General features: G+C 37.8%; 1 protein-coding gene across 1 annotated transcript; it reads right to left on the minus strand.

Moving 5' to 3' along the window:
- On the minus strand, positions 1-25643 carry LOC141623354 (O-fucosyltransferase 38-like). Its single transcript, XM_074439466.1, has 11 exons — positions 25320-25643; positions 23666-23744; positions 23338-23408; positions 9137-9225; positions 8880-9057; positions 4977-5105; positions 4642-4778; positions 1331-1544; positions 1049-1233; positions 356-451; positions 1-262 (listed from the first exon to the last, which is right to left on the minus strand). Exons 1-11 carry the CDS (start codon positions 25548-25550, stop codon positions 124-126), a joined length of 1548 nt encoding a protein of 515 aa, XP_074295567.1. The 5' UTR covers positions 25551-25643; the 3' UTR covers positions 1-123.
- Between the last annotated feature and the right edge of the window lie 266 nt (positions 25644-25909).

Genomic DNA, 25909 nt, shown 5'->3' on the forward strand with positions numbered 1-25909 from the left:
AGAACTGTAACAGCTTGACTGTTTTTAATTTTTTACCAAAATTGATGGATGATTTAGACTGCCATAAATGCCACAAAGTACTTCGTGGACCAAGGACTACAACTGGGAGCAACAATTATGTGATCAAGGCTTGTCTCGATTCTCTAGTGAATTACATATACACTCTGGGAATGGATTCTGGTAGAAGGATTCTTCATACCGGAGTCGTGCTCGCCCTTTAACCCCGGATGGTGGGCCACCTCTTTTCCTAGGAGCCCCTTGCCTGTTTTGATACCAAATACAAGTGAGACACTTATAAAGGTGCGAAAATGATGTCGCAATGAAAAGAGACAGAGAAAAAAGATGAGGAGCTAACCTCTTCCTGTGCATTTCCTTGACAATCTCAGACAAAGATGAAGCCTTTTCTAGTTGTCCAGATTCCAACTTATCAAATACTTCAATGAGACCCTTCCTGCAGAAAACAAGTTCCTCGGAGTTGGCTTTACGAAGAAAATTAAACAAATGCATCACATTGACAGCAGAATGAGCACTCTAATGTCTAAAGTTTCAAAGTTCTTGCCCTCAATATTAAAAAAAGTTACGGACATTTTATCTAAAATGTACATACCCATATATTCAGACGAGACACTAATATGAGTTTATGAAATCGTGCCTATAGAAACTATACGTGCGATGATGAATAAATTACTTTCTTACAAAATTCATCCTTGCATATTTTCTCTCTTCTCAAAATGAGTAGCGTCTATACAAGTTTCTATTGCAACAGCGCCAAAGACTTTGTATCTATGGTTCTAGATTACAATAAGAATAAAGCAAAATAACTCGCTAAATTTATTATGCTTCTTTTTATTGTGAAGTAGTAGTCTTTGATGCAAATCTCGATGTAATGCACATCGTCGATCATCTAAAAACAGCCTCTTTGTGTTAAAACACTGGGCTAAGGCTATGTACCAGATATTGGGGTAGTTTTGTTTAAGACTAATGTCTATCAACTATCCGTGAGTTGCTGCCATACACATTCCTAATTTACAAGTCAGATGCTGATTACCTGTCTGGTGTGATGGTTTTCCTGTGGCCCAGAAACCGCCTGTGCCCCTCAACTGCTCTTGCCATATTACCGGAATGAGAAGGAATGAACACATTGCTCTCTACAGAGATTATATAATCAATTGCAGCAGATTGAGAAGCATGGCCAGAAAATGCTTCTAGTTCATATTGGGTTGCCAATGTTTCCTGCCATTAAAAAACTAGTTGATGACAAACTTGAACTCGGCTTTCTAAAAATGTCCAGCCCTGTTACTGACCTTAAGGACAGCAATTTAGCGCCTACCTTGAAAACCACATTAGGAAACCTAACAGTCAGGTCTGAGAGTCGCCGTGTACCACCATAAATTTCCCCAGCAGCAATATATATTAATGTTGATGAAGGATAACCAAGTGCCTGAATAAAAATTCCAACCTCCTTCGGCGTTAGAGGACAATAGCCTGCATTCCTTTGCTCTGTGGCATTTATTTTCTTTATCTTCCAATGATTTGTATTCTCCCTGATAAATATTAGCAGAGAAGTATATTAATAAGTACATGAAAGAGTAATAATTTTTTACAGAAAAATGATTCTCAATGTGGGTTTGGAGGGCTACCACCTGCACCAAGCGGCCAAGTTCAAATCACATTAAATCGGACTACTTCCACATCAGCACAAAGCCTGTTTTCCCTACATTTTCCACAATGCTATATGAGACTGGTCAACTGTTTGTATCCCAGATACTACTCCCTCCCCCATTAATATTATCCCTATATGATTTTGGTGGTCAAATAATGTCGAATTTGACTAATATTTTCTCACACTATAAGCTAGTTACAAATTATTTTGAATGATAACATGTAAATGTTGTTGAATAAAATAAATAGTCATTTCGATGAATGACACATGAGAGATATAAAAGTGGGTCTCCACTTATATCTGGAGATATCACTGTGAAGTTGATTTTGGTTAAGCACCAAAGTCAAATGAAGACGATAAATTTGGGATAGAGATAGTATATAATGGCATTTGAGGCATTCATGCATGCATATGAGTGAGAATTAACATCTTCACCAAGATGACAGAAAACTTGCAAGCTGCAACACAGAGCATGGGTCAATGACATAAAGCCATCCAGTTAAGCTCCTTTAACTTGAAAAATTCGAAGGCAGATGGCCTTGCGCTCTCGAATTGAATTTTTTCATTGGATACATAGTAAAGAAGCACATAAGTTAAATAAATAGGTGTGATTCTGCTGCAGTGTAGAACATTATAAAGAGAATGGCAGGATTTTCTCTACGGAGTGGTTTGGTTCGGGAAAGGGAATGAAATCAACAAGGGGGTACAAGGGGAAAGGTATCAAATTCCTTTAACTAAAAACCTTGTTTGATCTGAAACCTAAAACAAAATGACATTCCATAGTCCATCCATTCTCAACAAACACCTAAGGGCTAAGCCCAGCACAAAATCTACCAACACCTACAACCACCACAACCAGCGGCTCTTCTTCCTCGCCATTGCCGGCACCCCCCTCCCTGCCGTACCCTCATTGCCCCTCCCTACCCGTCAAAATCCGCTGCCCTGCCCTTAAAACCCTCTCCACCAGACCCAATGTTTTTTTGGGGTGGGCTGGGAGGAGTTTTCTAGGGTTGGGAGTGGTGTTTTGAGTGTGGGGTTAGGGTTGAATTTGGGGAGTGGTGTTATGGGTGGTGTGCCAGCGGTATGAGGCAGTGGGGAGGACTTTAGTGGTGGAATGGATGGTGGTGCACCAGCATTCTGAGGGTGATGGGGGACGAGTTTGCTAGGTGGTGAGTTGTCTTGGGTGGGGGTGGTGGTGTTTATAAGGTGAAGGTGGGTTGGGAGGAGTCGTCACCACTGATTGTGGGGTCGTCGGCGACCATGGTGGCAGGAGGGCGGCTATGTTGGACTGTAATAGGAGGCAGTATGGGCGGGGGTGTGAAAGCGACGGTGGTAGTGGTGGGCATCAAATGAAGGCGCTTTTCATTCCCTTTCCCTTTCCTAACACCCCCATACCAAACGTCTCTAAGTAATTCATAAAAAAAAAATGAAAAAAATGGTGAGGTGCCCGAACAAAGAAATTACGGTATAAAAGTAGGAACTATAAAACTTTATTAAACATGTAATCTTAGGCTCTTAGCTTAGAGAATGGAGTAGTTAATTGCAATTGGGCAGGCTCTAGTTACTCATTAAACCCCTTACGACCAAATCTCTGACAAACCTTAGAACCTTTTGATGCGTGCTTCATTTATATATTCTATCTTGACATTTTGCACGCATTTCTATGCCATTTTGAGTAGCGTAAGCTACTATTCTCTCTTGTTTCGGTTACTTTGGGTCGTATTATGTTTCATGTAGGTTGTTGACCCAAGAGGTGAAGAATGAGCCAAAACCCGTCCCCGGAGTTGCATTTTGGATACTAGTGAAGCTTGAGCTCGGAAACGATCGTCTTGGAATACGTGAGGCTGCATGGAAGTACATGAGGGAGATGCTGAATGTTGCTTCTAACTGGAAAAGTCGATCGACACTGCTTTTAGTCGATCGACTGGCTGCATTTGAAGGAATAGTCGATCGACAGCTTGCTTTGGTCGATGACTGGTTTGCTCGAAGTTTTGGTCGATCGACTATTTTACGTATCAGGCCGCGTTAATTTAATTAGTTAGTTCGGCCCATTAGTTGTTTAGAAAATAAATCTCGACTATCTCTTTATAAGGAGAGAGGAGAACAATTTTAGGTTATCTTTCATACTAATTAAAATAGGTTACTTTGCTTATAAAGAGATAACCTAGTTATCATTATTATTGTCATACTATCACCATGTTTTTATTTGTATGCTTAAGTACTATTCTCATACTATCACCATGTTTAATTTAGTTATCATTATTATTGTTAGTTTCATTAGTTCAATCATGAGTAGCTAATTTCTTCATGCTAGGATTTAGGGGATCCATGGTTGTATGATGGTTTTTAATTAGAATATTAGATCTAGAATAATTATTTGTCTGAATTGTTAATCGTAGCATTTAATTCCTATTTAATTAGTTGAATGCATGCGACTAGTTATTTTAATCTGGTAAACTCCGACCTAGATCTCGAGAGATTGGAAAGAGTGAGATCTGCTACGAACAATAGAATACTTTAAATAGAGCGAGAGCATATTAGAAAGTTTCTAGGGTGATTAGTGGACCGAGAGGACCTTATCACTGCCCTTCAGACCGTAATTTGACCATGGTGAACCGACAATCCTAGCTATCTCCCCTTATATTTTTAGACTCGTTTTCTACACTTTATTTCTTTACTTTTCGCTTCTTTAGTTTAGTTATCAAACAAATCAAACCCCCAGATTTTTTACTTAGACAGATTAGATTTAGCAAATAGAACAAATTGTCTCCCTGTGGATACGATCCCGACTTCCTCTACTGCATTAGTTTAGGAGAGTTGGTTATTTTTGATTAGGTGTGCGATTTAGCCGATCACCTTTGACGAGAGGTCTAGAAGTAGAAATGCATTTAGGTAACACAAAGTACATTGCGACCAGAATAATACAAGCACACTTATACAGATATTTTTTAAATAGTGGATACATATGCCGCCAATACCTCATAATCCTCAACTCCTCAGATTCGGTATTAGAGAGTCCATAAGTACAGCCAGTGAAAGAAAGCATGTCCTTCTCATATCTAAGATGAAGAGCTATGTACTTGCCCCCTCGTGATCTTAGTCGCTCCACTAGCCTCTGTGGTGTTATTGTCAAGAAGGCAGAACGTTTTATATAAATCACACATTAACAGGGTTCAAAAACACTCACAACTAACATTTGTGAAACATTGTGACCCTGTTAGTTGTGAGTGGTGACAAACCTATGTTACTATACTGACTTCATTGACAAGAATCTGCTGTTCAGAATTTGATTTTAATGGCATAAGAGGTTCACCTTTCCCAGAAGTTCAATAGAGGGGGAGAAACGTAGAGCACGGTATAGGGTACGGCATCGCAGCCTCTGGATGTCCAGAGGCAGATCATTGTTTGCAAGCCGGGAATCTGATTTTGCGACCTGAATTACCTGACAATATTACTTAAGAAGTTAGCACATCTACATAATAGCTTTATTGCAAATGTAGTGCTACATTTTTATTTTTATTTTTATTTTACAACTTTTCTGGTATTTACGACGAGCATAACAGAGGTTATCTACAAAAAGCAAATCTGGACAAGCAGTACGACATAATAGCTTGATGCTGCATATAATTATCTAGAAGAATTATCTATTGCAACTAATTTGTTCTGCAAAAATAAAAGAGTCAAGGGCTTATCAGAATGAACCAAAATAACATGATTCGAATTTTTAGAATACAAAAATATCAAAAAAAGAAATTGAAACTCCTGGCATGTAGAAGAATTATCTATATAAATTTTTATGCAGCTCGATGCTGAAAGAATCATATTTTTGTTATCACCACATATTTTGGATACACTATACCTAGAGTAAATGTGTGACAAAAATTTGGAAGTATATAATTCGCTTGTTGACTTACTTTCAGACACAATCACCTAGCAATGAACTTTCAAGCAAATCAAAGTCTCATAGGCTTTCTTCTTCAGTTCATTATTAACCCAAATAATCCCAGAAGCTTCCTGAACCTAAATTGTACAGAAGGTTCTAATAAGCTGGATTTCTCTTTAAGAGACTACTTACACGAGACAGTTATGTCTCTCTAAACCTTCTTTGTATAAAACCCACTTCATTATCGCTGCTCACAAGACATTAGACTCTTATAGATCCCTTCTTTTTATGGAACTATAATAATAAAATTACTAAAAGAAAATAAAAGCATTAGGGGACAAGAAGCGCTCCTCAGCATAGAACTACAAATTATTCCAATCCCTTGAAGAAGGCTAATTGGGGTATTAACAAAGCAACCTCTGCCTTAGCCCATAAGGAAGACTAAAGACACTGTATGTCTCCCAGTGTAATCTGTCAATGGTGAACCCGAGAAAAAGTCAAAGATTCCTCTCCACCCACACAAAGAAAAACACTTCCAAGAAAAGCGCATTCCCACAGCAACTTGCGAGTAACTTGCTGTGGTCAGAGTTGGTAAAAGGTGATATTAGGGTTTTTGGTACAAATAATATAAAAGTGGAAAGACACACAATATTTTGTTATGGACTTAACCACAACCCAACCTTTTATTATTCAAACACTAACAATAATACAATTTCAATCCTCCAACACTTAGCTACTAGCTAAGATTTCCAACTATGCTTAGCTTGGGATATTAAGCAGACACTCTCTTACTTTCCAACAATGACTAAAGACCTCTATTTATAAGGTCATAAGTCCTAACTCATCTAGTAACATAAAGAGCCATTACATCCTTCAATGCTAACTCCTAATATTTACACTTATAACATCTAACATTTAACTATTACATAAATATTAGACATATAACATAACTTTGACATAAAGACTCTAATGTTACTAACACATCAATAATGTTGGGGTTACTTTAACAAACCTCCCCTTAAACCCAACATTACTTTGAGCTTGTCAATAATCAGGCGCAACGACCCTATCTTTTACTTGAGAGTACCTCCCCTTGAACTAACCCATCTTCACCACATCTTCCATCAAATGTAAATAAGTTAGTTTTACTTTTTCTACCCTTGAGAATCACTTTACCATTTTTAGTGACCTCCAAAACACCATTCTTAACATGAATGGAACAACCCAATCCATCTAATCTACCCAATGAGATTAAATTTCTACTAATGTTTGGTATGTATCTAACATCACCAAACCTTCTAACTTGGCCATCATGAAGTCTTACCTTCACCTCACAAATCCCTTCAATCTTTGTCTTTTCACCATTTGGCAAACTAACCATCTTTCCTTCACATTCTTCATAAGAAGAGAACCACTCTCTTCTTCCACATATGTGATAGGAAGTTCTCGAATCTAACACCCAGCTCTCACTAGGTTCCTTTTCACCATGAACCATTAAGAGCTCACCATCATCAACTTCTGCCATAGCTGCAACCCCACCCGCACGAGTCTTTTTCAACTCCTTCAAATCTTCTTTAGCCTTAGGACACACAGTTTGTATATGACCTAACTCACCGCAATAGAAGCACTTGATATTGGGATTGTGCTTTTTCGAACTGCCCTTCTTCTTGCCACGATATTCACCCACAAAAGCTCCTCCCTCACTTGAAGAGTCACCACCTCCTTGTTTCATCAACTTTTCAGACTCTAGTAAAACTAAAACGGTCTCATCTAAGGCCAATATTGTCTTCCCGACAAGTAAACTAGTAATGACCGTGTTATACTTTTTGGGAAGAGAAGCCAACAACATTATTACCTTGTCTTCTTCTTTGAATGTCTCATCCAAACTCGCCAATTGGGTGATCAAGCCATTGAACTTGTTTAGATGGTCCCTCAAATTGCCGTCATCTACCATCTCGAGCTCGAATAGATCCTTCTTGAAGAATAGTTTGTTAGCCAAGGACTTCGCATTATAAATGCTACATAACTTGGTCCACAACTCCTTAGGATTTGTCTCCTCTAACACACTATACTTGATTTCTAGTGCAAGGGCTAAACGGATTGTACTAACTGCGCGCAATTTCATGTCCTCCCATTTGAGAACTTCAACATCATTGGCCCTTTTGTCTTCAAGAGTCACATACCACCCCTGTTGTATGAGAACATCTTTTATCATGCTTTGCCATAACGAGAAATTGTTCTTGCCATTGAACAACTTCATCTCAAACTTTGTACCAAAACATTTCTCCATCGAGCCGTAGCTCTGATACCACTTGTTGGGGTTTTTAATACAAATAATATAAAAGTGCAAAGACATAGAATATTTTGTTATAGACTTAACCACAACCCAACCTTGTATTATTATTCAAACACTAACAATAATACAATTTCAATCCTCTAACACTTAGCTACTAGCTAAGATTTCCAACTATGCTTAGCTTGGGATATTAAGCACACACTCCTCTTACTTTCCAACAATGACTAATGACCTCTATTTATAAGGTCATAAGTCCTAACTCATCTAGTAACATAAAGAGCCATTACATCCTTCAAGCTAACTCCTAATATTTACACTTATAACATCTAACATTTAACTGTTACATAAATATTAGACATATAACATAACTTTGACATAAAGACTCTAATGTTACTAACACATCAATAATGTTGGGGTTACTTCTCAACAGGTGAGAACAGAGGGACACAGAGGGAGTACTGGGTTTGGTTATGGTGTTTCCCAGATATATTCATAGTGGGGTCAAGGTTACAGTAAACTGTTTACAATGGGAGATAGGAACTTGAATCACATTACACAGGCAGCCTTCCTAGTTTTTCCCAAGTCAAAACTAAATTGTCATGTGGGAAACATATCCTTTAGTGGAAGTTCCACAACTGACTAGACATCTTTCCTTTTATCCCTCAAGGGTTTGTTTCTTTGTGGCGGAAAATTAACAATAGATCTTCACGGACACGCACACTTTTGACCAAAATTAGTTCAGGAAAGAGATGATGAATTTAAGAACAAACTTTTTAGATAATTAAGCATACGACAAAAACAAAGAGCACATATTTATTTTACATCCTTGTTTAAGTATTGGAAATAAAAAAGTCTTCTCTATTGTGTCAACTTATGGAAATAATGGAATAGATTGCCTAAAGAAAAACTGTAAAAGTACAACTATTCCCGCTATTGTGAAGCATTTGCAAGGACATATGCTCAAATTTTGGTAAGTGAACATTCTCTTATGTCGTGTGGAATTTAATCTAAACGTAGATTTAAGAAAATAACTGCACCTGGTAATCCTTCCATAAATGAGTCATATTCTCATAATAGCTCATTCCTGACCACAAACTGAAATGTTTACGGGCTCGTGGAACAGATTCCAAGTGTTTAGGAAGCTCCTTCACTATATCAACATCCTGCTGCAGGCTCATGATGAAATGAGGCACATCAAATATGTCTGCAAACCCACTGTTAAAGAATCAAGAACATGGCATGGTAAGCCAAAGCAGAAACAAAGAGATGCTAATGAAAGGATTGTCAACAAGACCTCGAATCCTGCCAAAATGAGCGTTTATCCAACATGGGAATCACTAGTGTTGCATTCATTATTCGTGCCACAGCCACCATATCAGCAATCTAAGTCAAGAGGAGTTATTAGATCAGAGGGAAAAAAAGTGATGAATTTGACATAAAGCACACTTGATGCAGGGAAGAATTTACTTCAATTTAGACGAGTGGATAAGATCACTATATATCTTTCATTAACATGCCATGAAATATTTCAGCAATAACATTTACATGTCTCCATTATATGTTCATAATTCTATATGAACGCATCCAAAGTAAAACATTTTTGCTCAAATAAAAATTTGTACGCAAGAGTGTACATGCAAAAGCATGCATCACCTTGCTCTGATTAAGAGGTGAGAGTTAATGGACAAAATTAGCTGGCAAACTGTCGCTTTAGAGTTTGTTTGGATATAACAGTAAGGGGAAGAGGAGGGAAAGAGGGAAGGGGAAAAATTTCCTATATTGAATGGATTTATTATGGGGGGTTGCAAAATATCGTCGACGTTTTATAACGAACGACGCTTTATGATGAAATGATCAAATTGTCCTTCATACTTTTAGTTTCATTCCATCTCCTCTCTCCCACTTCTCTCCCCTCTCAAAATCTCCCAAATTCAACCTAAGTCCTAAACCAACAAATCTAAAACAAATTTAAGATCAAAATCAATGTCGGACGCCGCATGAGTGGTAAGTTAACTAACTAATAACTTATTACATTGAATCTTTTCCTTTTACGTTAAATCTATAATAGGTTTTACATTAGAACTCGCATAACATTGCTGAAATTTGAAAATCTAGGGATAATTCCCATGGTATCCCGGAAGTTTGGATTTTTTTCCCCAAATAGTCACAATTTCGTAAAGCCACGATTCTTTTTTTCTAAAACTGTAGATTTTGAAAAAATCATTTTGAAAAAAAAAAAAAACATATTCTGCATATGTGATCGGAAATAAAAGCCGGTCAAAGTTTCTTGAACAAATAAACTTTAACAAATCGTAGCTCCGTTATACGTTATAAGCTATCAAAAAACACGATTTGTTTTTCAAGTTGAAGATCTCGTAAAGACGTTCCACTTAGGAAAAAAATCGCGGCTATTTGATCTCGTATCTAAGAGATATGACCGGTCAAACGTTTTTTTTTTTACAAAAGTAGAGGTATACGGGGAAAAAGTGCAAGCGCCGAAGGGTACCATGGGAATTATCCCAAAAATATAGTTTTACGTTAAATCTAATAGGTCTTACGCATGACATTGCTGAAATTTTGAATCTAACCATGGACCAACATCCAACATGGTGGAGATGTTAGACGTTGAGTTCAACGTCGAACATGGGAGGACACAATGAATTTCAAAGTCCAAAGTCCAACCGTGGTTAGACGTTGAAGTTCAACATCCCACCATGACCCATGACCCTTGACCTTGGTCGTTGGATTTCATTGTCCTACCATGGCTGGACGTTGGGTTTTGTCTACCCATGGAGTGGACTTTAAAACTCATTGTCTAGCCCAAGGTTGGACTTTATGTTTCATTGTGTGTTGCTCCGTGGTTGGACATTTTAAGACGTTTTACGTATTTGTAAAGCTACTTGCCTAGTATGAGAACCTAATCATTATTTAATTTGCACGTAATGGTATTTTCACGTTAATGGGATTCGCTTGAGGAGTTAGGTGGTGACGACGTTGATTATAACCCTATATTTGTTACGAATGTAAGCTATGCGGATCGAGATAAATCTTTTGATTGGCTAAAAAGATTGCTCTAGATTATGGTTTTGCTTTGGTGAAAGCAACTAATGGGGAAAAAAAATTGAAGCTTTCGTACTTTTGGTATTCTAAAAAGAGGAGTGTATATGATCCCGACAAGCCTAAAAAGAAGCCGAAAATGCAAAAATGTGATTCTCAATTCCGTATTAGATGTGTGGAGAGTTACCATTATTTGATACTTTGGAATATTGTGACCGCCGGGGGTTTAGGATATCACCACAATGAACTAACAAAGTACAAACAAGGGCATTGGCACTATGCGGGTTTGGTTGTACGCGGGTTTGGTTAAAGAAGAGAAAGTCGATCAGTAACAAAAATATCGTACATCGATCTTCACCACAAAAAATCCGATAAACCTCTAACCCTCAAGCACCCAAATCTAAAGCGAAACAAGATTAGGAGAAATGAGAGGGGAAAGGAACCCCACACAACCAATCAAATGTTGGTTCTAGCTATAGATGCATACATTGGCATGAGACAAATCCCACACAGGAGCTCACTCACGTGTTCATCATGTCTCATCCAGCAGCCGTGAAATTAAATTAAAATTAAATTATTATTTTGTGCTTATCATAGTTGTCCTCATTGATTCGACATACACCCTCGTTGCGGTCGTTGGGTAGTCATACCCGTGGGTTTGTCTTACCTAATTGTTTTTGTATTGATTCCCTCTAAGTCGAAAGAAGGGTACACGTGGTTGTTGCACATTTTAGAGTTTACCGGTGCATCTCCTTATCACCTTCGTTACTCACGGGGAGTTAGGTTTTCTTAAAAGCGCTCATCTTACACTTGATACCATGTGGTCCCGTATTCATTCAATGCTAGAAGGTCAACACTCCAAAATCTAGGAATGAGCTCGAAAATTCAAGACGACCGCGAATCACACGAATCAAAGAACGTATGTTTTCATTGTTGATAGGAAAGGTGTCTATCAAGATTATGGAGGATGAAATTAGGAGAGGTGTTAGTAGGGAATCGGGTTGGAACATATGTGGATGTGCATTAGAAACAACTCATGGCTTACCTTGTGCTTGTAAATTGATTCATCTAAAAACAAGGGTAGGGGGTTCATCTTTTTATGAGGCGATGCCCAAAAACGATAAAGTTATATTAGAGGAGCTTGTTGAGAAATCATATAAGAAGGTATTCATAGAGAATTTGCTCGATATTCTTCATCCGGAAGCCTAAGACATATTGCCACTTGCCGACCGAGAAATTATTCTACTGCCACGAGCAAATCTGGTTTTGGTTTTGAGTATTACGAATGATAACGGAGAATAAGTGATTTCCCTCCACCGTTGGAGAGGAACTACACTGTTGGTCTTTTATCAACGTGGAGTCGTAAAAGATTTGGTGTCCCGGAGGATCTATGGGGTCATTTTGATGGTTGGGTAGACGTGGGGAATAATGGTCATTTGTGGTTATCCAAGTAATATCACATGCTCAACGGGAGAAGGGACTACATCCAAATGAGAGAATAGTGTCTTAAGGAGATTTCGAAATTTGAATCTACAAGGGCCTTTTTTAAGCAGATTTCAAGACGAGCAATGGTTTCACCAGTATGAAAACCCTTCAGACGCGTCGGATTTTTCCACCAAAACAAGTTGTAGGGAGGACCATTTCAGATGATTTGTGTCTGTGTTTGCATTGGTCTTTAATTGGACCATTTGTGTCATTGGTCAAAATCGTTATGCAAAAGAACTGAATGAAAGATAATGTAGTACAATATTATCCCTAAGGAGCTTAAATCAAAGTGTGGCGCCATATGGTGTTTTGTGGATTTTAAATCCCGATTGCATCGTGTTTGCATTGGTCTTTAATTGGACCATTTGTGTCATTGGTCAAAAGCGTTATGCAAAAGGACCGAATGAAAGATAATGTAGTACAACATTATCCCTAAGGAGCTTAAATCAAAGTCTGGCGCCATATGGTGTTTTGTGGATTTTAAATCCCAAATTGCATCGGATGCGCTTGCATTTTAGAGGACACAACTCATCAAGTTCTTATGCCTCGAATAGATCCCGCGTGGATAGTGTTCAGAGACCTTTGAGTCATTGTACAAAACAAACATCATTGATAATTGGCATGCATCTATGGGAACGATGCTCATAGCGCCTCACATAACGGATGACGCACAAGTTCAAGCGGCGAGGACCTTAGTGTTTGATGATTCGATCGACGTATCTCGATGATGTATTTCCGCGTGTCTCTTCGCTTGACATTTTTTAGGTTGACATTTTTTTAATGTTCTTTTCGGTTGACATTTAAAGAAAGAAAATATAAGAGATTAAAAGAAACTTATTAAATTGATGACAGAATTCAAATTCATTGAATTCATAATAGAGTGTCTCAAAATTATTCCCATGAGTGTGAGTATCACAATAAGAAGCGATTTCACCTGTCTTAACTCAAACGAGTGTCTTAACTCAAACGAGGCATGTTGGGTACGTCCTAAAATACAAAATTAATTAATACCCAAATTAAAAAAAAAAAAATTACTAGTATGTATGTATATAAATATTTAAAAAGTAACACCTAAAATACTAACATGTAGTCTCATACTCGGTAAAGAGACCATCTAAACATTAGATAAGAATTTTTTTACTTAATTGTAACACGGGGCTAACGGGTGTACGCTAAAAGATTTTCACGTTTTGTAAAATGCTATAAATAGCGTTTTTAAACGAGGTTCTGACATATAAGAGTTTTTCTTTCCATGCTCGCACTTAAAATAACGACTATGTAACTCATCCAACGATTGTCTCAACGAGCAGTTTGTTGGCATCACGGTTACCTAAGTTCCATTAAACATGTGAGGGTATTGGACCTCTGACATACAATTGTAATGAACATGAAACAAATTCCGAAACGTATCATGAAGCGTGAATATGTTCCCATTAAATTTGATCCCTATTATGTCATAAAGCCGTCCTATTTATCAAAAATTTTGATGACTCTATTTTCTTCTAAAGGATAATATAACTCATCAAAGTCCTATAATGGGTAGTTCGCCATCAAGTTTTATTTACCAACTTTATATATACACCGAGTAGAGTGACGCTTTATTCGCCGCATATTTCTTTTCATCTCTACTATCTTGTGAGGGTCTCCATTTTCCGTTGCCAAGGGCGGTGGCAAATTCTTGTAAAGTCAATTCATTTTTTCGTCCTAGCAAATGGAATGACACGGTCGGTCGAAGACCGTCTAAGAGCACCCAGAACGGGGCTTTTGCCAATTCTCGTGAGAATGGGTGAATAGAAAAAGGACCACATAATGGAATAAACTATTATAATGGGGAGAGAGAAAGGGTGAGATTTTTCGGGGGACAGAAAATTGGTGAAGAGAGAAAAGGAGGGTACATGGGCCCGGTTTGCTTCTTACTTTGCATTAGTTTTCTGGTGAGTAGGACCTTTATGCAATTATTTTATAGTATAATATTAATATTATGTATGAGAGAGAAGGAAAGTTGAGTATTTGTTGATGTGGGTGATTTATTTGAAGTTTTTTGATAAATTTTGATGGTGAGTGGAAAGTTGAGGTGGACGAGAGAAAAGGTGAAAATATAAGATGAAAATTGGTGAGATTTCACGATTGCGATACTGTGAGTGTCGTTCCAAACTTGCAAAGAACTCGAAAGTGAGCCTTTTGTAGGTGAAATCGAGTGCGTCCCCTATCCTAAACCCTCTCCTAGTACATAGGTCGAGAACATCGGTCTCAATACCATCTCTTCTCATCTCATCGTGAAAGTGTCAAAAAATCGGGTTAGTTCAATTTTTCGTTTTAACAATTCAAGATATCGTTTGTACACTTTATTATCATCAAAGCCGACATTTGTGGGAAGAAATATTCAAATTCAAAACAAGATAAGGGTGTTCTCACCAACTCTGGTGTGCTCCTCCTTGCTCCACCCTTGCCCTCTTTGGAGCCATTTGACTAATTGCTCCTTGGAATGAAGGTATATGTCGCCGGAAAGTGATTGCTTGGAATCCGGAAAAAAGTACACCACTAGCTTCCTCTAGTCTTCCTTAGTCTCCCCTCAAAAGATTGTGAGATTTGAAGACCTCTAGGTGGGGTAAAAATCGGATCTAGAAAATTTTTAGGGTAAAAATGTTCCTCTCAAAATCGATTTTTAAAGGTGAAATAATGATTAGAAGGAGAAGATGAGCATTATTGTGTTGTTTTTGTGTTGATTTGGTGTTGGTTTGGGTGTGTGTAGATGTTTTGTTGGATGATGTTGTTAATGGTGTTTTTTGTTTTGGAGTGATAAAGGGGATGGAGATGTGAAGGGAAATGAGTGGAGGAGGGAATATGTGGGTGTGTGACTCGTAAATTCTGGAGTTATTATTATATATATATATTTTTACAAGTTAGCTCAAACTCTTACGATCAAGATCAACACTTCAACACGTCTGTCTTACGTCTTCCGGCGCTGCAACTTGCATGTTGGGACTCAACTCGCAAGGTGGGCCCCTTTTTTGCTCCATTTTTCGATTTTTGCTCAACTTCTTCACCTCCTATACTTCAAATCTCGTCACTCCAACACCTCTATTAAACCAAAACTTGTCCTTGGTGTTCTACATGGTCAAGATCGACCCTCCTTGTTCACAAGAAACACTTCCTACAAAATCTCAGACCGCATGGGTTGCCTCCCATGACGCTCAATTAAATCGAAACTTAACAAGTGTGAAGAGTACATACCTCCCTTACTATTGGCGACCTGGTTATATAATGCTTTAACCTTTGCCCATTAATCTTGAAAATGCATCACCATTAGTAACTTCCACCGTGCTATAAGGGAAAGGCACGTGTCACGGTGTCACGGTGAAAGGTCCGGACCATCTCGATTTAACCTTCCCTTAGAAGAGTTTCAAACGTGGGTTGAATAAGCGAGTAGCCAGCTTTAAACACTCTCCTTTGAATTTTCTTGTCACGATACTTCTTTGTTTTCTCCTTATAGATCTTTGCATTTTCATAAGCTTCTAGCCTAGATCCAACAATAATCGCTTCTCTTGTGAGCTTTTCAAGTCTAAGTCAGTGCTGTAATTCTAATTCCACTTCCACCGGGTGGTGGCATGGTTTCCCATACACCAAGCGAAAGGGTGAAGCGTCGAATGAGGTTTTGAAGGCCGTTCTATAGGCCCATAATGCATCATCAAGTTTCATCGCCCAATCCTTTCTCGAGCTACTCATCGTCTTCTCCAATATTACCTTGATTTCCTTATTTGATATCTGAACGTGTTTGTGGCTGATAGCCAATCCCACGGCTTGGTTTCAAGAAAATGTGGACCTAGCACCACTCCAACAATCATCAATCATCCATTGGAGTGGTAAATGCTTCCACCCATTATGAAACATAATCCACAGCAATAGGATGTACTTGTTGCCATAAGAGGAGTGGTAAGACCCTTAGAAATCAATTCCCCACACATCAAAGATTTCAATCTCTAAGATAAAGATTTGTCGCATCTCATTCCACTTGGAAATATTCCCGGTTCTTTGACACCGGTCACAAGCTTTCACATATGAAGCCATGTCCTTGAACAAGGATGGCCAATAGAAGCCACATTGCAAATATCTTATCCCTAAGTCTTACTTGCAAGAGCACCACAAGGGAGATCATGACAATGAGAAATGATAGACTTGTATTCATCTTCCGGCACACATTTCCTAATCTCCTAATCATGCAATCTGCACATGACTTGTACAAGCAAGGATCATCCCAATAGAAATGTCTTATGTCATGAAAGAACTTCTTCTTTTGGTGAGAGTCATACTCATAAGGAATGATCCCCCAATGCCATATGGCATCTCATTTAGCAGCCGCTTTCTTATCTCTTATCTCGATGTCAAACTCTTGCAACAATAATATCCAACGGATCAATCCGGGCTTTGATTCCTTCTTAATAAGCAAGTGTTTCAATGCCGCATGATCAGTGTGCACCATCATGGCTCCTATAAAATATGTTCGAAATTCCTCCATAGCAAACACACCACCGCTAGGAGTTACTTTTCCATTCTTGAGAAATAATCTCCTAAGAACTTATATCTTAAGGAAGGGGGAAGATTTTAAGGAAGGTAGGTAAGAATGGAATTAGTTAAATGGCACCAAAGAGGGCAAGGGTGGAACAAGGAGGAGAACACTGGAGTTGGTGAGTGAGAGTACCCTTATCTGGTTTTGAATTTAAACATCGTGTCACAAATGTCGGCTTTGATGATAATAAAGTGTAAAAACGATATCTTGAATTGTTAAAACGAAAAAATGAACTAACCCAATTTTTTGACACGTTCACGATGAGATGAGAAGAGATGGTATTGAGACCGATGTTCTCGCCCTATGTACGAGGAGAGGGTTTAGGATAGGGGACGCACTCGATTTCACCTACAAAAGCCTCACTTTCGAGTTCCTTGCAAGTTTGGAACGACACTTAAGACGGTCTTCGACCGACCGTGTCATTCAAATTGCTAGGACGAAAAAATGAATTGACTTTACAAGAATTTGCCACCGCCCTTGGCAACGGAAAATGGAGACCCTCACAAGATAGTAGAGATGAAAAGAAATATGCGGCGAATAAAGCGTCACTCTACTCGGTGTATATATAAAGTTGGTAAATAAAACTTGATGGCGAACTACCCATTATAGGACTTTGATGAGTTATATTTTTCTTTAGAAGAAAATGGAGTCATCAAAATTTTTGATAAATAGGACGGCTTTATGGCATATATAGGGATCAAATTTAATGGGAACATATTCACGCTTCATGATACGTTTCGGAATTTGTTTCATCTTTATTACAATTGTATGTTAGAGGTCCAATGCCCTCACATGTTTAATGGAACTTAGGTAACCGTGATGCCAACAAAATGCTCGTTGAGACAATTGTTGGATGAGTTACATAGTCTTTGTTATTTTAAGTGTGAGCATGGAAAGAAAAACTCTTATATGTCACAACCTCGTTTAAGAACGCTATTTATAGCATTTTACAAAACGTGAAAATCTTTTAGCGTACACCCGTTAGCCCTCTGTTACAATGAAGTAAAAAAAATTCTTATCTAATGTTTGGATGGTCTCTTTACCGAATATGAGACTACATGTTAGTATTTTAGGTGTTACTTCCGAAATATTTATATACATACATACTAGTAAATTTTTTTTAATTTGGGTATTAATTAATTTTGTATTTTAGGACGTACCCAACATGCCTCATTTGAGTTAAGACAGGTGAAATCGCTTCTTACTATGATTTCACCCCGCTTCTTAGTGTGATACTCGCACTCATGGGAATAATTTTGAGACACTCTATTATGAATTCAATGAATTTGAATTCTGTCATCAATTTAATAAATTTCTTTTAATCTCTTATATTTTCTTTCTTTAAATGTCAAGCAAAAAGAACATTAAAAAAATGTCAACCTAAAAAATGTCAAGCGAAGAGACACGCGGAAATACATCATCGAGATACGTCGATCGAATCATCAAACACTAAGGTCCTCGCCGCTTGAACTTCTGCGTCATCCGTTCTGTGAGGCGCTATGAGCATCGTTCCCATAGATGCATGTCAATTATCAATGATGTTTGTCTTGTACAATGACTTGATAAGTTGTGTCCTCTAAAATGTAAGCGCATCCGATGCAATTTGGGATTTAAAATCCACAAAACACCATATGGCGCCAGACTTTGATTTAAGCTCCTTAGGGATAATGTTGTAGTACATTATCTTTCATTCGGTCCTTTTGCATAACGCTTTTGACCAATGACACAAATGGTCCAATTAAAGGCCAATGCAAACACGATGCAATCGGGATTTAAAATCCACAAAACACTATATGGCGCCACACTTTGATTTAAGCTCCTTAGGGATAATATTGTACTACATTATCTTTCATTCGGTCCTTTTGCATAACGATTTTGACCAATGACACAAATGGTCCAATTAAAGAACAATGCAAACACACACACACAAATCATCTGAATCCATCCAATGGTCCTCCCTACAACTTGTTTTGGTGGAAAAATCCGACGCGTATGAAGGGTTTTCATACTGGTGAAACCATTGCTCGTCTTGAAATCTGCCTAAAAAAGGCCCTTGTAGATTCAAATTCCGAAATCTCCTTAAGACACTATTCTCTCATTTGGATGTAGTCACCTTCTCCCGTTGAGCATGTGATATTACTTGGATAACCACAAATGACCATTATTCCCCACGTCTACCCAACCATCAAAATGACCCCATAGATCCTACGGGACACCAAATCTTTTACGACTCCACGTTGATAAAAGACCAACAGTGTAGTTCCTCTCCAACGGTGGAGGGAAATCACTTATTCTACGTTATCATTCGTAATACTCAAAACCAAAACCTATTCTATGTTATCATTCGTAATACTCAAAACCAAAACCAAAACCAAAACCAGATTTGCTCTTGGCCAGGGATACTCCGACACGGCACCTCACCGGCGTATCACGTGTCGATACGACACACGCCGGAAAAGGACACAACACCGGTATGGTATTGAAGATATGTGACACTCTTACCTGGGTTGTTGCTTTGCTCATAAATAATCATCCAAACCTTGATAACATCGCCGGAGTTCGCCTCAAATGGAGGACAGTCGCCGGCGAAGAGAAAGAGATGAGGCGCATGGAAGGAGAGTTGTAAAGTTGTGACTTGTGAACTATTGCGGTTGTCACTCAAATAATTAGGGTTTCCATTTAAAGGGGACGTTTTGGTCTTTTACCAATGATATTTTATAGTTCTACTCTCTCTTTCTTTGACTCTCTGATTTAAACTTCCAAGTGGGTGCTAGTTGTACGCCTATTTGCCATACACTTGTCGCTATTAACATATAATATTAATATATTAATAATTAAACATATAATAACAAGGTTTCTTGTAAAAAAAACCTTGTGGCAATGAATCTCCTTCAATATTTAGAGATGCGGTGTCCTATCCGTACTGTAAAATTGGTCTAAGATACATGTTTGACCGTATTCCCGTATTATTGAATTTTCACAATCGCGTATCCGATACTCCGATACGTATCGGATACGATACACCTCTCCCGTGTGACCGTGTCTGAGTAACATAGCTCCTGGCAGTAGAATAATTTCTCGGTCGGCAAGTGGCAATATATCCTCGTCTTCGGGATGAAGAATATCGAGCAAATTCTCTCTAAATACCTTCTTATATGCTTTCTCAACAAGCTCCTCTAATATAACATTATCGTTTTTGGGCATTGCCTCATAAAAAGATGAACCCTCCTACCCTTGTTCTTAGATGAATCAATTTACAAGCACAAGGTAAGCCATGAGTTGTTTGTAATGCACATCCACATATGTTCCAACCCGATTCCCTACTAACATCTCTCCTAATTTCATCCTCCATAATCTTGATAGACACCTTTCCTATCAACAATGAAAACATACGTTCTTTGATTCGTGTGATTCGCAGTCTTACTTCTTGAATCTTCGAGCTCATTCCTAGATTTTGGAGTGTTGACCTTCTAGCATTGAATGAATACGGGACCACATGGTATGAAGTGTAAGATGAGCGCTTTTAAGGAAACCCAACTCCCCGTGAATAACGAAGGTGACAAGGAGATGCGTGCAACAACCACGTGTACCCTTATTCCGACTTAGAGGGAATCAATACAAAAGCAATTAGGTAAGACAAACCCACGGGTATGACAACGACCGCAACGAGGGTCATCTTATAAATGCTCGTTTTCGACCAAGCTTTCAGGAGAGAGTAAGCGCACACTACTCACCGTGTTCCCGAGATGGAAGTACTCGTTTGTATTGCATAATACAAACTATGCACACCCGATGTACTCGGCATATAAAGCCACTTGTGACTAAAAACATACCAAGCCTCCTTAAACTCTTCCTCACTAGATGTGTACTTTCCACCAACCGTTTTGAGGATTTTTAAGGACATGATCTTTGTACCACACTTTTTTTGTGGATCAACAAGAGCTCGGTTCTCCATGGCACGGTTCACGTGCCCTATGATACCTGGTTTGGAACGAACTCCGAACTCGGTTCACCGAACCAGAACAGTGGTCGTTTGCGACCCATGTGAAATAGTACGGTGAGCGGCTGAAGGTGATGAAGAGGAAGACGAAAGAGGGTAAGGGGTGTGTATTTTGGGTGGCCGTAAATAAGAGATGGTAGGTAGGCTGGTAGGGTTTATTAAAAGGATATATTTCTTTTTTTAATAAAGTAAGTACGGAGTAATGGACTATTGGTTTGCTTTTGATAGGGTAATTTGGTCCTTCACTCCTTGCAACTTGCATTAATTATGACACATTTATTTGACTTTTCTATCAATAGAATAATACTGTAGAGTACACAGCTCCCCAATGCATAATACTTCGTACTCATTTGTCTTTCTATATTCCATCATTAAATATATTCATAAAAGAATTAAAGAAAAAGTCTCAATTTGTATTCAAAGGTTTTAATTTTATAACTAAATCATAAATTATATGCACCTCGAACCCAGTTCACTATATAGAGCGAACTACGAACTCGAACTCAATCGAACTACGAACCAGGTATCATAGCACGTGCCTAACGACAATAAACAAGGAGTGTCAGGAAATACCTACCGAAGAGCAACAATGAAACCCAACTCCCCGTGAGTAACGAAGGAGATGCACCAGTAAACTCTAGAATGTGCAACAACCACGTGTACCCTTCTTCCGAGAGAGAGAGAGAGAGAGTAAGAGAGAGAGAGAGAGTGTGAGAGAGAGTAAGAGGTAGGGGGAACAAGAAAGCCAAGAGTATGTATCATTTTTTTTATGAAAAGTGACGACGGTTCGTTATAAAACGTCGACGATGTTTCGAAACCCTGCCTTGATGGAGGCTTCATCTCAATCAACCTAACCTAACCTAACCTAACCTAACCTAACCTAACCTAATCTAATTTACTGATCGAAAACGAGGAATGGTCCCCTTCCCATTTCCTCCAAATATCTCCGTCTAAAGGAGGAGCAACAAGACTTAAATCCCAACATGTGTGGTTGGGTAACATGAATCATCATTCGAATTCGTTTAGGCTATAGTGAAAGCTAAGTAAACAAAGGTAAAAGGTTTTTGTTTCGTAAGCTACCTTATATTTATGGGTATTTGTAAAAAGACTACCTTAGTATTATTTTTCTTGTTTTAAACTACCTTTGTTTTCTCCTTTTTTGGAGGGTATTTGTAAAAAGACTACCTTGGTATTATTTTTCTTGTTTTAAACTACCTTTGTTTTCTCCTGTTTTGGAGTCAAAAGCTACATATGCTGAAAATCCAACGTTTTTGGTCGATTTAGCGACATTAACCTAGCTCACATGACGTTGTTAACGTCAAACAACAATAAACAACTTTGTCCAAACTACAATTTAACTTCACATAAGAAAAATTTATGTTTTCACATTTTAATAATATAAACTATGAACATATACTAAAGTTAAGTGTAATCATAACTTCCCAAAATCGAGCCTAAGCAAGATTAAAACATAAAAGAGTCATGTGAGATAAGTTAAGCCGGAAAACTAACCGAATTTGTCTAGACTCTCAACGTAGGTATTGACCAAAAATAAAGAAAACAAAGGTAGTCGAAACAAAAAAAAAATGTAAGGTAGTTTTTTTTTTTTTACAAAACCCCTAAATATAAGATAGTTTTTTTTTTTAAAAAAAAAAAAAAAAAAAAAAAAGTAAAATTAAATAAAGACGAATGAAACAAGTACACTAAAAATAAAGCAAGGTAAGAAAATTGTGAACCCAAAAATTAAAGCACCAAATAAGCTTGTAAGAAAAGAAAGAAATAAAGAAGTATAAGTCCAAGAAAAGTTGTTCTAAGTAAATGGTAAAAAATAAGAAAAGATCCAAAACTCAAACTACATCTTCAACATGAATTCTTAAGGTAAGAAAATCGTGAAAACCAAAAATTAAAGCACCGAAATAAGTTTGTAAGAAAAGAAAGAAATAAAGAAGTAAGTCAGAGAAAAGTTGTTCTAAGAAAAGTTGTAAAAGGTAATAAAAGATCCAAAACTCAAACTACATCTTCAATATGAATTCTTTCTCTCCAAATAATGTGCATATTGTATTCCAGGTATTCAGGTAAGGTAAGATGAGGGAATAGGGATGACCAAAAGCAGAATAAGTCACCACTATTATTACTGCAAAGCATATCAAGCTAACCAAACAAGGGAAATTGTCGCCTCCCTTTCCTACCTCCAGCCTAATATACCAACCAAACAAGAAAAACTGTCCCCCGCCCTTTCCCTCAAATCTCTTCATCCAAACAAGGGGTAAGTGAATGTACATACTGTACTCCACGTAAGATGAATAATGATCAAGTACTTCAAGCAATGAAATCCCCTCAGGCCATTTGTACAACTATACAAACTAAGAACATAAAATTAACTTACACCAGTCCGCATTTGATTAAGCCCTCCATTACATTTCACGGTAATGAATCTATTTGAATCCTGGTAGGCAGCTGCAAAAGCATTTTGGAAATATGAAACTCAAGTCAGTGACAGAATCATCCTATGAGACACCTAAGCTAAGGTTTCTCAGAAGCACCATCAGCAACCTATCTACTACTCACTCCCATCCACTCCAAAGGTAACATGGACCCATTTTTCCTCTCACAAAAAGTGGGTCCATGTCACCTTTGGAGTGGATGGGAGGGAGTACTAATAAAGCAAAGATATTTACCAAATAAAAAGAACTCATTGCTATTTCCATAATAACCTTTATAATTGGAAGTGGGCTTAACACAAGGACGCAGATTACGGCTGAAGGTTGAAACCCATAAATGTGCATCAGCAACCTGCAAAAGAAGTTAGCAAACAAAAATAATAACAATATACTTAAATTACAACCAGTGAGAGCCAAGAAACATTCACATGATTCCGATCATTCCGTAGAAACGTAGATTCAAATGAACATTATACAAAAAAAAAAAAAAAAAAAAAAAAAAAAAAAAAAGAATCCCAAAACTACTTTGCTTAGACAATCTTCCTCTCCATCAAATCAATTTTCTTGAAAAAAGTAATAAGGCAATACTCCTCCTAACCCATTTATATCATCTTCATCTGACTCTGGAGTTCCAATGATGTCGAATATGAGCAACTATTTCTCACAGTATGCAATAGATACAACTTTTACTTCCCCACTCCCCCGGTATACTATGAACTTACAAAATTAAACATGACAAATTTTACTAAGTAACTCTACATATTGTTGGAGAAAATGACGGTCTAAGTCACATTGGTTGATGTAAATTACCAAAGTCAAACAGGGACAATAAACTTGGGCAGGGGGCAGAAGTAACCTCGTTTTCACCGCGTCCTTCCTACTTTAAATGTGGGGAATTTTGAAAAATGGAACATGATGAGACGGAGGAGCAATTTTTTACTAAAAAGAAATCTCAGAGCACATCAAACGGCGACATCAGCTAAGAGAACCTAGACAATTCATATGCTATATACTACATAGTGCCCATCGTAAAAGAAACTTCATGAACATTATTATATGCCACCTTATGAGTATTAAGTTATTAACTCCTTCAAGATGGAAAGCTACATTTTCTTGAGATCATACTTTCTATTACCGAAAACTTGGGCTAGTTTCAATTACAAAGTGCAGTTGGTCCTTAATACAGAAATGAACTCTCTTCTCTCCTCGAATTGCCAATGCCTTGGGTATCTCGCCATTTAAATCCCGACAGCATTTGTAAATATGACAGATAAAACATAGGAACAGCGGCGAATATGCCACCTAAAATACAGCCAAACAATTGACAAACTCAGGGTGAGTTAATGTTCGGTTTAGTTTGCCTTTCAAACGACCCCAACCGTATATCTTCAACTAACATGGATCCAGAACTAAATTAGCAAGACTAAACCATCAACTGAAGCCAGGCACATTAATGAACAACTCAATTGCAGTCGAACCTTGCCAGGACTATAAGCTACTATGCAATTACACCTGGATGCCCTAGACCCATCACCTCTGACCTCTCAACTGATGATAAAATCTAGAAACCGAATTCCCCACTATTGGACATTATCATACCACACCAAATCCATTCTCCCTCCATCCCATTTTTTATTGTCCCCTCTCCCCTCTAAATTTACTCCAAAAGGTATTGTCCCGTTTCTAAATTTAGAAAGCAAAAAGTTCGAACATCCAATATTGCCCCTGGATAATTAACTACCACCATCTCCGTCACAATAACATTGTTCCCACAATCCCACCCTCATTGATTCAAAGGGTAGAGTCGATATTTCATCACTTACCCTTAAATCATTCCCAAAATGGGAAGGGGACAATAGAAATTGAATTGAGGGAGTATAAAAACCCAGAAAAACCCAGTAAAAAAATAAAGAAATGAGCAATATACCTGCTGAAACTGGCGAATATGATGAGACCCGGATCGAAAATCCTTAGAAAAAAGTGGGGTTTGGTCATCATCTAAAACATCTTTAGAGTATAAGATGAAAAGGGTAATTGAGAGACAAAAAAGAAGGATTGTATAGAGAGTGAGAGATAAAGGAGACAACTTTTTTGGGATTAATTTAAAGGTTGAAGAGCTTGAGTTTCTATGATTAGATGACAGTCGAAGGTTTGCCATCTTTACTTAGTGAGTTAGTGATGATAGTCTGCTGTGTTTTGGTATGTATGATCAATGTTGGATGAGAACATCAATGGTGACATCCTCAGATTTGCCAAATTAACGGAGAAATCAAAGACTTACATATGCATTATTACCCGTGGGCCGTGGCACAAGATTCGGAATCTAACGCTCTCCAATTAGAATTAGGCCCTCTTCTTTTGGACTGAAATTGTCTGAACTGAACTTAATGGAGCTGAACTGAACTTAATGGAGCTGAACTGAAATAATAATAAAAAGATTATATTAATAATAATAAATATTATAATAAATATTATAATAAAAATAATAATAATAAATATTATTATAATATTATTCAT

Source organism: Silene latifolia, chromosome X (genome assembly GCF_048544455.1).
Source record: "Silene latifolia isolate original U9 population chromosome X, ASM4854445v1, whole genome shotgun sequence".
NCBI classification, from domain to species: Eukaryota; Viridiplantae; Streptophyta; class Magnoliopsida; order Caryophyllales; family Caryophyllaceae; genus Silene; species Silene latifolia.

Coding starts and splice junctions, on each gene's coding strand:
- LOC141623354 (XM_074439466.1), bottom strand. CDS start 25,550: ATGGCAAACCTTCGACTGTCATCTAATCATAGAAACTCAAGCTCTTCA. Junction 9,226..23,337: donor TTAATCAAATGCGGACTGGT/GTAAGTTAATTT, acceptor CTCTTGACTTAG/ATTGCTGATATGGTGGCTGT. Junction 9,058..9,136: donor TCATTTTGGCAGGATTCGAG/GTCTTGTTGACA, acceptor ATTCTTTAACAG/TGGGTTTGCAGACATATTTG.